At 39.5% G+C, this 15,228-nt stretch overlaps 1 protein-coding gene across 2 annotated transcripts in view; it reads right to left on the bottom strand.

Moving 5' to 3' along the window:
* The window catches only part of LOC101859144 (monoglyceride lipase), a 20,238-nt gene extending 5,336 nt beyond the window's left edge, over positions 1 to 14,902 (bottom strand). Inside the window, exons 1-6 of one of the 2 annotated variants that reach the window (XM_005090813.3) lie at positions 14,656 to 14,901; positions 8,262 to 8,368; positions 6,978 to 7,114; positions 6,244 to 6,354; positions 3,701 to 3,790; positions 1,885 to 1,937 (exon numbers count right to left, since the gene is read on the bottom strand). In XM_005090813.3, coding sequence (XP_005090870.1) covers positions 1,885 to 1,937; positions 3,701 to 3,790; positions 6,244 to 6,354; positions 6,978 to 7,114; positions 8,262 to 8,368; positions 14,656 to 14,777 — 620 coding nt within the window. In that variant the 5' untranslated portion in view covers positions 14,778 to 14,901. Of the gene's footprint in view, positions 1 to 1,884; positions 1,938 to 3,700; positions 3,791 to 6,243; positions 6,355 to 6,977; positions 7,115 to 8,261; positions 8,369 to 14,655 lie in introns of both variants that reach the window. The other variant, XM_035972339.1, reaches the window with a different exon arrangement.
* Between the last annotated feature and the right edge of the window lie 326 nt (positions 14,903 to 15,228).

Genomic DNA, 15,228 nt, shown 5'->3' with positions numbered 1-15,228 from the left:
CCCCCCAAAGCGCGAAAGCAACAACAACAACAACAATGCGGCAACCCCAGAAAGGAAGGTTTTGTTTTCTTCATCTTGATCAGTCCTGCCTAAGACGGCCACCTGTCTTATACGGCCACTTTTCTCCTTGACAATGGGTGGCCGTCTAACACAGGTTTGACTGTACTTGCAAACCACAGGTCATAGACAATCTAAATGCAAAATTGATTTTCCTCCACAAGAGTAAATTTCTTATAGTATCTGGCATGTGAATTAAAGTAGGCCTCCTCATAGTAAAAAATAAAACAATACAATTGAATAGCCATGCTTAGGGACTAATATAAAAATAGAAAAAAATACTTTCAAACAAATTTTTAGACAGCTCCCAGTACCAACACTAATGCCTGTCACCATTGATCCAGTAGAACACTGCCGCCATTTTGAAAAGTACAGTATTCTTACTATTGAATGTTGTTACAAAGAAAATAAAATTTGCTTTAAAGGTAATAGGAAGTTATTATCAAAATTGCATTCTTACAAATATTGACTTAAAATGTTTGTAAAGAGGGTGTTTCTTGGTGACAACATTCAGCTCTTTTGTCTCTCCTGTAAAATGGTAAAAAACTGAATATACTGTACTTTAAAAAGTGACAGAAGAACAGAGACAATACATAGGTCAGAGAGGTCACTGTCCTGCAGTATTCAAAATTAAGCAATAAACTCTTGAAATATGATAGTTTTCGGGACCCATAGTTTTTTTTTCAGTTTTATGCAGCACAAGCAGAGTCTGGGCCAGATGTTCATTTGCTCGTATATTTCCCATCTACATTCAGACCAAGACAGCTGTGCTGAGCAGTGACTCCATTTCAGAACAAACTATTTAATGATATTAATGTCATATAAAAGTTTCATGTTTCCAGATAACAAAAAAACGTTGAATCATTAAATACCAACAACTGTTGCAAGCAGGTATAATGTTCAATAGGAAAATGTACACACCCATAACTCAACTTGATCCACACCCAACAGCAGTGGAGGCAAGTGGGGCACTTTCAAACCTATATGTTTAATTTTAGTACGAGTTTTGCTGCACTTGCAGCACAAATAGGTCATATGAGTGTCGAAAACTAGAGGTGTTACTTAAAAGAGTAACATACAAAGCACAGAAGGAGGAGAGATAAGGACAATAAAAGCAGTAGCAAATTCCACCAGAGCACATGCCAACCACCCACTTTTCAAGCTATAAGCATACTGAGTTCTAAACCTTTGATAAGGAGACAAACAGCAGTTTGCTCCTATCCATTGAAGCATGGCTATTCAATTGTATTGTTTTATTTTTTACTATGAGGAGGCCTACTTTAATTCACATGCCAGATACTATAAGAAATTTACTCTTGTGGAGGAAAATCAAACAACAACCAATATACAGTGAGACCAAGAAAAGCCAAAGAAGATGGTGGTAGACTGGACACACTCTTAAAGAGCCAGCCCATATGACAAGGCAAAGCCTGAGATGGAATCCCAAAGGAGGGAGGAAGAGAGGAAGACCAAAATCCATCTGGAAATGAGATTAAGGGGGCAGATCTTGGATAGATGGGGCACACTTGGCTGGAGGTAGAGAGGATAGCCCAGAACAGAGACAAATGGAAATCCCCTCTTGACGGCCTATACCAATTACCATGGTGAAAGAGACAAAGAGAGACCTACTTTGAATACCAAACTTCTGTTTACCCTTTCAAGGTGTCAGTGCTTCTTCTTCGCATGTGCATACCTTTATTTAATGTTTAGTTCTTGTATAATAAAAACACAGCTATGCTTGTTCAATAAACAGCTAACAGCTCAAGACAAACGTACACATAAAAATATAATGAACAGGAAAGAAGTGGTTGGCAAAAAGACACTTACTTGGCTTTCATCCAACCATGGTAAACAAGTGGGTCATCCTTATATTTCTGTACCTGGTGATACAGTTAATAACAACAATCAACCATTTAGACACACTCTCAAGCATGATTTTTTTCCTTTCATGTAATTAAATTTTTAAAAACATAGAATGACGTTCTGAAAATGGTTGCCACTTGGGGGTATCCTTGTTCAAGACACACTTGAACGAAAAAAAAGACCCCTGCATTTTCGCAACCACCAGATGGGTTTTAGTATTTCAATTGACTGTAATTTACTTTGTATTCTTCTCACTGAATGATGACAATGTTTACATTTACACTAAATTAGTCAACTTTCTGCAGGGATCAGTTAAAGTGGGTTTTTTTTTTTAAAATTATATAACAAGCGAGAAAATACAGCATCATCCATAGTCTCTATGCCTCACTTTTCCTACATGTCTTTTCACATACAGTCGAACCTGCTTTAATGGAAACCTGCATAAAACGGAAACCTGTCTAACGGAATCTCCCCGCTCCCCCCTTGATAAATTCCTCTTTAATTAACTGTATAAAACGGAAACCTGTCCAACGTGGAAACGGAAAGAAAAATCCGCTCCCTTCCGAGGGTTTCACCTGTGTAAGACGGAAAATGCTTTGCCCGCTCAGCTCTGATTTGAAACAAAACTCGCAAGTTTGGTTCCGCCAGCTATAAATCTAACACCATAGCCATGCAGCTGGGTGAGGAAGGGGAGTACGGGTGCAATTAGGGGGTAGATGTTACCCTATTATCCCATCAAGTGAGCCCTGAGCGATGCAGACAGTGTGTGGGTGTGAAATCTCACGACTGCCCGTGAGAGTGCTCGAGTAGCGAGCCACTATGGAAACTTTCCAGGGTAGCCAGAAGCCAGAGGTGTGAAATTAGTTTGACCAATGCCTGCCGCCCTGATCATACGCCAGCAGTGATAATAGTTCCTCGAATTGTTGTTACATGATGGCAGTGAGGGATGGCATTGGTTGACTGTGCTTGTTACACCAATGGGTGGGGCTAAGGGTCAAAGCAAAGGAGATGTTCAAGCGTTTCTGTTTTTAATAGATCAAACAGTGGTCCTATGAAAGACAAGCACTGGTGGTAATCGGATAAGTAAGATTGGCGCATGTCATTATCAGACAGGATAGCAGTTGAGAGGTGTGAAGTTCTGACCACTGCTTGCAGATCGGATAAGCGACCTTTGATCCCATCGGCTGGGCCTCTGACATCCCCCCCCCCCCCCCTTCCATCTCCCCCTAAATTTCCCTGTCTAGGACGACATTTTTTTCTGGCTCCCTTGCGATTCCGTCTTACACAGGTTCGACTGTACTTTCAAATATGTCTGATGTTACTGTCAATTATTTTTTAAAGAATTTTTTTTCTTTTATGTGAGTGTTTTTACACACCCATAGTCACAACTTAGCTCATTTAGAGGGGCGGCTTACAATCCTGCCTGCCAACATGCGCTGAGAGGGATACAACATCCTAGTAGAATGACCAACATACCCTTAAAATGTTCTCCCCACTTGGAAATCAAACTCGGATCTCCTGCTGGCCACAGCAAAGCACCTATCTGCTACATCATAGACACCCGGGAAAGTTTAGGGTAAGATTGTCTTTAGAGATGAGTCACATGACCAGGTCACGAGTTACTTAGTTGAGCCATCGAAAGAACCAAAAGAACAAATTTACAGACTCCAGCGTAACTATTGGGGTGAAGAAAGGTACCTTAATATTCTATGAGACTTGATGGCATCACATGTGTAGACCTGGTAAAATGAAATACCTTCATATTTTAGTTCATACTTACAATTGCCTTGTCTCTTGATATTTCCTCATCAGATATTTGAAGTACAGGAAAGTGGGGAAAAATTCTTGCCATAAGTTTGCCAAAGAAAATCTGATGAATAAGGAGAATACAAAGTGAGAGAGTGAGTGAGTGAGAGAGAGAGAGAGAGAGAGAGAGAGAGAGAGAGAGAGAGAGAGAGAGAGAAGGAGAGAGAGAGAGAGAGAGAACCTGATCCTGACCTTTTTCTAATGAAGGAAGTCGTGCTACTCAAAACTGCGCAGTTATGAACAGTGTTCCTTTTCTCCTCCACAGACATCTAAAACATAACTGTGTACTTCACAACACAACCTGAAAACCCAGTATCACAACAGACAGTCAAGAACATCATCAAATGCAGTACCAGGGAACAGTGGCTGAATGGATGGGCTTTGAGCAAAACTGGAAGAGCAGTATTTGCACACATGACTGCTCCCAACGCGAAAGATGCACTAAATTCCCTGAGTAGAAGAGAACAAGTCACCATCTTTTGCCTGCGAACAAAACACATCCCATTGAATTGCTACTTAAATAGGATCCGCAAGGGTACCCCACTAGACTGCCCGCTGTGTAACTGCCAGGATGAAACAGTATTACACTCCACACCATCTCTCTTCCTGCCACGCACTTAGCGACCTGCGTAGCACCTACCTACCTGCCTCCCCAGATATCAGAAATACTTAATACAGCGAAAAAACAGCTGATAAAAACCTGTAAATTCTTTGACATATCGACAGGCTGAAGGGCTAGAACTCAGATGGTCGCTGGATCAGAAAAGTAAAACAAAGTAAAAGTAAAAGTGAACTTCAGGATAATTTCTTCTGCCTTTTGGAAATGACAGTTCAGTGCCAATTATAATATACATACACAAATCCACTGTCGTGGGATACAACCTTACAAATAAAACTGCTTTGATACTGAAATTGCCTTGACACTTTGGTCTATGGAAAATGTTTCTGAAAGACAGTTTTCAGTATGAGATTTTGTAATACTTCAGCTCAGGAATGGGTTTCTTTGTCCTTAAAGCCTTTCAACTTAACTCAAGATTGCACGTAGGAACAAAGGAGAAACTATATAGGATGAATGTTTTCTGATAATGATAAACATGTCCATTATTATACAGAAAGAATATTATGCATGTGCAAAAAGTAAACACTCTCTAAACTCCAGATTAGGACAAGAATAATACCAACATGAACAGGCGACATGATCAAATGGCTACAAGGATGCTTCCACTTCACAGACTGGGATATGTTTAAAGACACTACCAAGGATTTTGACAAACTAACTGAAACCATTTGCCATACATTAAGTATTGCCAAGTCAATGTTACAACAATTTAAACCCTTATGTACTATCCACATAATAAGTCATGAGTAACAAAAGAGCAGAAAGATCTAATTATGGAAGAACAGACAGCCTTCAGAAGTAATAATAGGAATAAAATGTGAAGCAGCGCAGTGAAATCAGGCGCTCGTCAAAATAATGAAATCGAAGATATCGGCATTTTCCCTCCAGTTTGACAATTCTTTTCTAATTTTTGCTTATTGGCTCAACACATTTTATATCTACTTAAGAACATATTTTTGTGTGGATTATACTGAAAAACATTGATTAAAGGCACAACAAATGTAAATTTTCAGTTTTTAAGGACAGTCAAGCTTTGGAAATCACCGAACTTTGGCAGCCATTTCCTCACTAATTTTACCTCTGAAACCAGGCAACCCCCGACCTCCTTCAATCGCAAATATCTTGACTTTTATTCAGGACAGGCGTGCATTTTTTTTCTTCCAAAGATGGTTAAATGAACAATCTTTAAGATGATGCCAGTAACTCTAGATGCCCAAAATCTGACTAGCGACTGATTCTACCGCGTCGTGACACAAATGTACTTGATATCTAAAATTTGTTTTAAAATTAAAATAAAGACTGCCTATTTAAAACAAGCGTACAAAACTACAATAGAGAAAGAATTTCAAAAACATAATAAGAAAAATTTGTTTTTTGTTTGTTTTAGTAGAGTTTTACAGCGCTCGCAACTGCAAAAGATCATATGAGCGCCAGAAGATTAGAGGTGTTACAAGAGAGTAACAAACATAAAAAAAGAAGGACGGGAGACAAGGACGATAGATGTTTGATAGGAAAGAAGAAGCTAACCACACCAGAGCACCCGCCAACCACCAACGAGAAATTTGTGATCTCCTTAAAAAATAAAAAAAGAGTTATATTGCAGTGAGAGAAATAGTGTGAGTAAAAAAAAACAAAGAGAAAATAAAAATGAATTAAAGAGCATTCATTGTCATTTCGATTGCTTCAACTCTGAGAAAGAGCAACACTAACTAAGACAGAGACTGAGAGACGAGTAGAGCAAGCCAGTGTGTTCAGCTCAATGAGCGGAGCTTTAAAAAGAAATTTCAAAGTGTAATTATAATTAAATTTACAAAGTTTTGTGGTCCCGACAGAGTGAAATGGAAGAGCGTTAAAAACTTGAAAACAATCCTTTTACTTTTAACATAAAAACAGTTTACCCTGACAGGTCCAACAGTATCTTGCTCTGGGGTAACAACAGGGCCAATGAGAATCATGCCAGCAAAAAAATCTGGTCTGTCAAGGACTGCCACTAAAGAAACAGCTCCACCCTGTGGAAAGAAGAGAAGGAAAGCAAAGATGACTCACTACCTGAGGTATTGTTAGACAGAATTTAGTTAAAGAGTAGTCCACTCTTCAAAAAGAGTTGTAACAACATCAGTTTTAAAAATGCAGAAGTGTGGATCAATAATATAAAATGATCAGTGTCTAAGATGTTAGTCTTTTACTATTCTGACAATCAATTTTTTTGCCAAAAAGGAACTGACACTACCATTACCATCTGTGGAGACCCAAACAGCAGCTCCTATGAAAACTGTGACAGGCCCTGGCTCTATGGGCCTCATATGTCCAAGACTAGTCTTTAAAGATAAGGAGATAGAGTAAACTTTGATTTAATTTTTCTTATATGTCTTTCTCCCGTATCATTCATATTAAGATGCAACATGTTCTGCGATCATAGTCTTCATTTTAATATACAAATAATAGAAGCGCCTCAGCTTGAGTAACCTTTTGGGAGGCAGGCTACACCAGCCTCACCTTTCAGGGACAACCCTGGCTGAGAGGGATACAACATCCCTGTGGACAGAAGGAGACACTCGATAAAGCCGAACGATAAAGAGGATCCATTATATTACAGACACCCTTTGAACTGAGAAAATGAATCTAGACTCACCATGGAATGTCCTAGCACATATACAGGTACACCAGGGAAGCGCTTCTGCACCACCTCAACATGCTGAAAGACATCTCGTACATAGTGCCTGAAGTCTGTGATGTGCATACGTGACCCTCCACTCTGTCCGTGGCCCTCTAGCACATAAAAACAAAATAATGTTTAAAGTTAAAGACATTATGCCAACTTCCAAAGTGTTAAAACCTGAAAAGATATGAAGGAAGCTTGAAAGCCAACAGCTAAACTGGTTTTTAGTTTTAAAATTCTAAAATGACATTAAAAGCTACTATTAACTACATCTCATAATAAATAAAATTGTAACTCATACAAATGTAATGTAAAAACACAATAAGCCAGAGAGCAAAAATGTGTCATGATAGTGTAGTACAGCACTAGTCTCTACACATCTCCCCCAGCTCACGACACACAAACCAAGGCCATTAGGAACACACGCATGACATTTTCTTTTAACAAAAGCCTTGAGAAGTGGAAATAATTTCTGCACTCCATCACAAAATCCAGATTGAGATAAACGTTGACTCTTACTTTTAAAAAAAAAAAGTAGTCAAATTTACCTTTGTGCTAGATTAAGTATGTTGTTTCAAATAGGAAACATTAACATTTGGTCCCTTGTCATAAGATTTTCAAATACATAAAAATTCCAAACAGATGAGATAGTTATTGTGTCATAGCCAATTATGAAATCATCTACACCACAGCAACACAGGCAAGTTGATAGCAAACTAAACAGAAACAAAAATGCTCTTGTCTAATGTATCACAAACTGTGTTCTCCAAGGCCCCTACATTTGAACAGTTTTAGCATTTGCTTTTAAATGATCAAATTATTTTCTTATTACATTTTTGGCATGAAACATCAATTGAAAATGTCTTTGAAAGCTTTTCTGAAGCTCTGTTATATATCAAACTATAAATATTACTACAATTGCATACTATTACTACTATACTTGCTTGTTGTGCATAAAACTGCTATTGACTAAGCAAAGTAAAAACACTTAAACATTAAAAATTTCTCTTGACTTTTGTGTCAGCGCCTTCTACTCTACTGCCTCATAAAAGCTGCTGTTGGAGATTTCTTTTACACTGCCAATAAAAAGCCACCCTACTTCATGCTTCAATGCAAATATCTAAATTCGGAAGACAAGGCTTGTTACTTTGCAAGCAGATGGAAAAAAGAATAATTCACCAGCAGCATCTCTTCACTACACTGAGTCAGAATTCTGATATCTAAATCGGAAAGTTTCGAGAACGAGACACAACTCACGGTGATCATGAGAGAAGACATATAGGCCCTGGTTTTTCAAAATCTCAGCCAGTTCCCCATAACACAAGCAGTGCTCGCCAGCTCCATGAACTAAAAAGACCAATGCTCTGAAAAAAAAAGCCCAATAAAAATCAACATTAGAGTCGTCATCATTGCCTTTCTCACCCTAAGGCTATAGGCCACGAACAAACACTTTCTACCTTTCCTTATCAAGAGCTAGCCTCTTGATGTTATTCCATGTCTTCCCACTTTTCTGCACATTGATTTCTGTTACTTTTTCTCCAGGTTCCATGTGGTCTTCACCTTGGTCTCTATCCTGTGGGTTCCAATCTAACAGTATCCATGACATGCAGTTGCCTGACTCCCTGAGAGTATGTCAAATCGCCACTGCCTTCTTCCCTCCTTATCTCTGACCAGTCTCTGTCTTGTTTTCCTAAACACTTCCTTGTCTGTCCATCTGATCCTCAATAACTTCCTTAGATACTTGTTTAAGAAAGCCTGGCCCTCTTTATGCATGTCTGATATGCATTCCATGTCTCACATCCATACAACAGGACTAACTTCACATCAAAGATGAAAATCTTCAGCTTTGTTGTTAGTGAGATATCCCAGGTCCTTCAAATCCTATTCAAAGATATGAAAGCAGCCCCAGCCTTTCCAGTGCAGGGTTTTATTTCAACACCTGTTCCTCCCTCTCTGTCAATTATACTCCCAAGATAGCAGAAGGAATCAACGTCGTCTAGAGCATTTCCTTCCACTGTGACCTGCTCCTTTCGTTGTGTATCTATCCTTAGGACTTTTGAAATTCCAGGGTGGATCTTTAATCCAACAGACTTTGATAGGATGTTCAAAACTGAGGTTTTTGCTTGCATCTGTTCCTGGGTGTGCGACAGAAGTGCCATATCATCTGCAGTTGGTCTTTTAGCAAGGTGATACAAGTGCTATTTTCTTGCACCAATATTCCTTACACATTGTGATTTTCATTGTGTTCAAACGACTCAAAGTATATAGTCGGTCAGTAGCAGGTTCTAATGTTACATTCTTGTTAGTCAAGGTTATATTCTGTAATCTTTTTGAAAATAAAATGAGCTGAATTAGTTTGAACAGTTTAGAAAATAATACAAAATACTAAAATTTTGTTACTTGTACTCTTATGCTTTTTGGTGGAAAGGAGATCAAATTAAAAAGAACATAAATAAGATAGCTGAGATAGCTTTAGTCAAGTTTAAGCAGAAACCTTATATATCACATCTCAGCCTAATGAGATAAAGGACTAAGAGAATCAGGACAAATATATTATGGAGGTTAAGTTACAGTAAAAGAAACTACAGAGCAAGGGAAGTATAGGTAACAGGTGCACAATCTAACAGTATTCAGGTGTTAACACTTGGGGTCATTCAATTTTGAAGTAGAGGGCAAAGTGATTGTGAAAGAAGAGTTGGGCGTGTGTGCTTGTGCGAGGGAGGGAGGGGTGGGGAGGGGCAGTAGTACCGGGGCTGGCAAGTCAAATTGTGTTGACCATTCAAGGATGCTTGTCATTGCATCCAAGGACACTTTGTCGCTGCAACCAAGGACACTTTGTCGCTGCAACCAAGGACACTTGTCACTGCATTTACAGATAACATCCTGTATCCTAAGTTGAGAGATCAATGTCATGGCTAAATTTTTTTTCAGTTTTAAAAGTTTAAACCATGTCTCAGAAAAGACATTTTATGTGCCGTGCCAAGTTGTTGATGTTACTTAACACACAACTCCCTTCAATCAAAGCTCTGTTAGTTTTAGGAATTAATCAAATGTACATAAAAGACAAATTATGCTAAACTATACATTGTGATGGTAATAAATCAATTGGTATCAAATTGTACAAAATCTTGTGCAGTACGGTACTGGATAACAGACACACCAATTTTGGTACTCTCTGGTGGCCTAAATTCCCTGTACAGGAAACTATCTATCCAGCACCATATTGTGCAAGATTCCCATAGCTCTATCTATTGGGAAAGGAAACTTGGTGACACATCTAAAAGGAAATTGGTTTTGAAGATCCAAAATACTATACATCATATGGAAACCTCATATCACACACAGTCTGTCATAGGATAAGAGAATTAACTAAAGGAGGAAACAGTACTAAAATTGATGGCTCACGCTCTGGTGGCCAGAATTCCCCTAAGAAAAAGAAACAAAAAAACTGTCTCATGTCATCCAGCACCATATAGTGCAACATCTCTCATATATACTTGAAACCTGGTGACATGTCAAGAATTTCATTTTGGACGATGCAAAATATTATTCATACAGTGAAAACTGATGAAGTAGGTGTATGGCCGTTGAATACCACATACTTTGCAAACAGAGGAACAAAACACAGAGAGGGTGAGATGAGCCACAGAAAAGCTAAATATCTTTTTAGTTTTAGTAATATTTTTTCGGCACTTGAAACTCAATGTCATGTAAATGCCGAAGAATAGATGTGTTACAAGAGAGTAACATACACAAAAAAGGAGGAGAGATAAGGACAGTAGATGTTTGATAGGAAAGAAGGAGCAAACCTCACCAGATCACCCATTAACCACCCTCTAAACATCTTTGAGCTGAAAGGGCTCACGCAACTTACAGACATTTGCACCAGAGACAAAACAAAGATTCCCTTTCTTGGAATTCTATCCAACACGCTGAATCACATGTGGATTTCTATCCCCACCAAAGACAAAGTACCATTTTCCAGCATGAAGTGCAAGCACTCCATTTCACTATGGACTCTGTCTGCAACAAAACAATGTTCAATTTCTTGATTATGGATCAAAATAAAATACTTATAGTCAATCATAGACTTTGTTTATTTTTATCTTAAATGAAGCATTCGAATGCATGGGTGTCAATTTTGAACAGGGGTACCTCGCATTCCGTCCGTTTCCAGCTCCAAATACCCGATACAAACAACTTACACTATTATAACGAATAAAATCTGAACTTTTTCAAAGTGTTCAGCATTTGGTGTTTTATAGCCAAAGAGCAAAGAAACGGAGATCTGAATTACCCTCATTTCATTGAAACCAAGCGCTCGGAAGGCCGCGAGTCGGCTTACGTACCGTGTAAGCGCTACCTGATTATACGTTTGCAATAGCACTATAAACACACAAGAGCACACACACACACACACACACACACACACACACACACACACACATATACACACATACAAACACACCAGCACACATACACACACATAGACCAAGGTCCGAGAGATCTAGAGGAAGGTTAAATAAATAATCTTTTAAAAGCACTATTACACAATAAAAACGAATTTTTGAAATCAATTCAAGTGCAAAACTGAAAGATCAACAGACGATAGCAGCTAGCAGGGCTCACCCACACAGTCAACTGTTTACGTAAAACAAGCTTGAAGTGAACTAGAAGTTACTGTTTTTACTCCGTTTTACCAATCAGAGTTGTTTACATTTCAGACCATTCACGCTTGAAAAGAGGTTAAAATCTAAAAATAGTTGCGAATGAAGAATGTTGGAGCAAAGATTTTCTACTAGTGGAGAATCTTTGGTTGAAGCAAAGGTGGACATGAGGTAATAGTTTAAAAAATAATCTCCCAGCTACATACTAGCAAGGTCCAAATTCCATTATCTCGTCACCCAAGCTCACAACAAACCACACACACACCTCCAAAATAAATCAAAATAAAATACTTATAGTCAATCACAGTTGTTTATTTTTATCTTAAATGAAGCAGAAGACATCAAACTTTCAATATATCCAAAAATACAAAAATTTCATGGAAACTCACTTTGTTGCTTTTCGAGCCTCGTAGCTAATAATAGCACACTGCGTCTTACGACTGATATTGAGCGGGGCAGACATATATAGAGTCAAGAAATATTATATAAGATTTCAATTTCAAGGGACTGTGAAAGTAGTAGTACGTCCAAGCATTGAACATTAAAATTTGTTTAATGGGAGTGTATCAGACCCGGTAACCAGGAACAAAGTCACGAAGTATAGACCTGGTAGGGGAAATCTTTAGTGATTTCAGAAAGTTACAGCGCCCTCTTGGCTCAGGGAAGACAAAGGTTCTTCTAGATCTATGGCCTAGGTCGAGATCTAGACAGACAGACATAAATCATAGCTCTAGTTTCGAGGCCTGGATCTAAATGAAGACTGCGAATGTCTTTTCATTGAACGGTCGTTTTTCCTCGGTTTAGGAGTTGGAGTCCAGGAATCAATATAAGACAATTTGAAGAAAAGAACAATTACAATGTCATAATTTCCAACGAGCAGTCATGCTCTCTATTTCTCTGTCTCTTTCCATCTCTCTCTCCTAATCTGTGTATTGCATGCCTTCTCTTTGTTTGTCTTTGTCTTTCTTTCTCCCCCACCCACTTTCCCACTCCATCTTTCTCTCATTCCCTTCGGTCAACTGGGGCATGTGATATTTGCTAGCACTTCGCCCTGTTCTCTCCCCCCTCCCCCCCCCCTCTCTCTCTCTCTCTCTCTCTCTCTCTCTCTCTCTCTCTCTCTCTCTCTCACACACACACACTACACACACTGTCTCTCTCCCAACCGGGTCTGTATACTTTGTGACTTTGTACCCAGTTACCGGGTCTGTTTACACTTCGTATTGAAATAGTTCCACAAACTCCAACTTACAAGTTTCTTTTTTTTTTTTAATCTGTCCTTGTCTACTTTTGAACCCATCCATTTAAATTGGAACTTAGATCCAAGCAATTTCCCCTTCCTCCCCAAATAAAATAAAAAAATGCATGACAGCAATATCTACTATTTATCTTGCAAGAAGAAGAAAGCTTGATTGAGCCTGAGCAGTTTTCATTATAATCAGGACTAACAACTATTTTACTAATGGCAAGATGAATGCAGTGGCAGGGCGTAGTGAAGGGCTATTTAAAGGGCTTTTAAAGAGCCCCACCCACTCCCACCCCCCAACTATTTCCCTCCATAAATGTATAACTTCTAATAAATGAGATAATCAGATAAGATTCAGAAAGCAAGGCATTCCTAAAACGTGGGCCCATGAAGCGTGTTTTGGTTACGGGGTCTGTTGGGAAAGTGTGTCATGAACTTTCCCCCCCATTGTCTAGGCTGGCAGAGAACGAGCCCTTTCTAACAACAGTTTCTGCGGGCTGTCATTTGTTTCTTTTACCTTTTTTCAAGAACAGTTTCGTTAAGAAAGGACCGTGTTCAGCCATCAATATTAAGTACGGCTAGCCTGACAGTCTAGCCGTCTTTAAGTACTGCTAGCCTGGCTGTCTACACGTCCTTTAGTACGGCTAGCCTGGCTGCCTACCCGTACTTAAGTACGGCTAGACTGCCAGTCTAGCCGTACTTATCTTAGGCCCTATTAACATTAGAAAACAGGAGGTTTAAAATACATGCACTGTCATTTTATTTAAAAGGCACCTGGTTTCGTCTCAAGAAATACAAATACTTTAGGTACTGCACACTAAAAATGTATATTTACAATTCAGTAGGCCTATTTTTTTTTTTACGGTCAGTCTAGCCATCATATTTAGAATAAGTACAGCTAGACTGCCAGTCTAGCCCTTAACAAGAAAGTACGGCTAGCCAACCAGTCTAGCCGTGCCAGGCTAGCCGTTATTAAGTACGGCTAGCCTCTTCCATTAATAAATTATCGGAGTGTCCACGTACACGGTAACCTTGCACCTAGCCTCAGTGTCTACGCACACGGTAACCGGCAACCGGGCACGTAGCCTAGTCTCAGTGTCATGTACACGGTAACCGGGCAAGTAGACTCAATATCTACGTACACGGTAACCGGGCACGTAGTCTCAGTGTCATGTACATATGATGGTAACCGGGCATGTAGCCTCAATATCTATCATGTACATGGTAACCGGCAACCGGGCACGTAGTCTCAGTGTCATGTACACGGTAACCGGGCATGTAGCCTCAATATCTATGTGGCCTACACGGTAACCGGCAACCGGGCATAGTCTCAGTGTCACGTAGGAGGTACTGTATCTTTAAAACAATCAGTAATAATCCCCCCCATTCCGGAGCCCTATACTTCGCAGCGCAAAGACTTTGACGTCTTTGAATGAACCCCAACCGGTAGCCTACTCACAATGTGATGCACACGTGAAGGTTCACTGACTGGTCACAATGGCGAGCCCGACAGCCGACAAGACGCTTGTGTACGACTTTCTTATTTTTTTCAGCAAGTGACAGCACAGGACAAAATTTATACCGTGTTCGTAGATACTGAGACTAGGTGCCCGGTTACCGTACGTAGATAGATACTAAGTCTAGGTGAGACAGGTGCCCGGTTACCGTGTACGTAGACACTCCGATAAATCATGGAGAAGAAATAAGAGACAGTGCCAGAGAACATGAAAAGAAAACTTACTTGGGATTCTGCATGTCGGCACACCAATATTTACAATAAATTTTGCATCCATTTTCATTGGTGAAAGAACTTTCATTCCCTGGCTCCACAACACCGTCCGCTGCAGTTGCGCTGCCTGCCATTATGATTAGTTACTCAAAATCAAACACTTCTGAAATGAAATCAGTTCACACAGGAAAAGAAATCTCCCTGGCCCTGGCCCTGCTCGGCGGCTTCGGTCTTCGGTCAGACTTCGCCCGATGCGACAAGTGACAAGTACGAGTACAGTAGTCGCAACCAACATTGAAGAGTAGTCGAGAGCATTAATCAAGGTAGTCGAGGAATTTGTTCGAGTCGAGTTGTTTTCAATACGTGCAAGGCGGAGGGCCTACATCTCGAGAATCTCGAGCCCAAGCAAAAATCCTACTACATATTATAAAAATCAAAGCTAATTTCTCCTTTATGCTGCATTCATAATATTAGAAAATAATAATATGTACTACATATAAGCAAAGAGCAGCCAGCTTTATTTAATAGCGTGATTTCTTCATCGGTAAAGTTTGTTGCTGTTGATGGGGAAAACATTTGCCAAGC

Source organism: Aplysia californica, unplaced genomic scaffold (assembly GCF_000002075.1).
Source record: "Aplysia californica isolate F4 #8 unplaced genomic scaffold, AplCal3.0 scaffold00022, whole genome shotgun sequence".
In the NCBI taxonomy this organism is placed as follows: Eukaryota; Metazoa; Mollusca; class Gastropoda; order Aplysiida; family Aplysiidae; genus Aplysia; species Aplysia californica.
The sequence above is the reverse complement of the archived record's forward strand: the minus strand, read 5'-3'. Positions and strand labels throughout refer to the sequence as shown.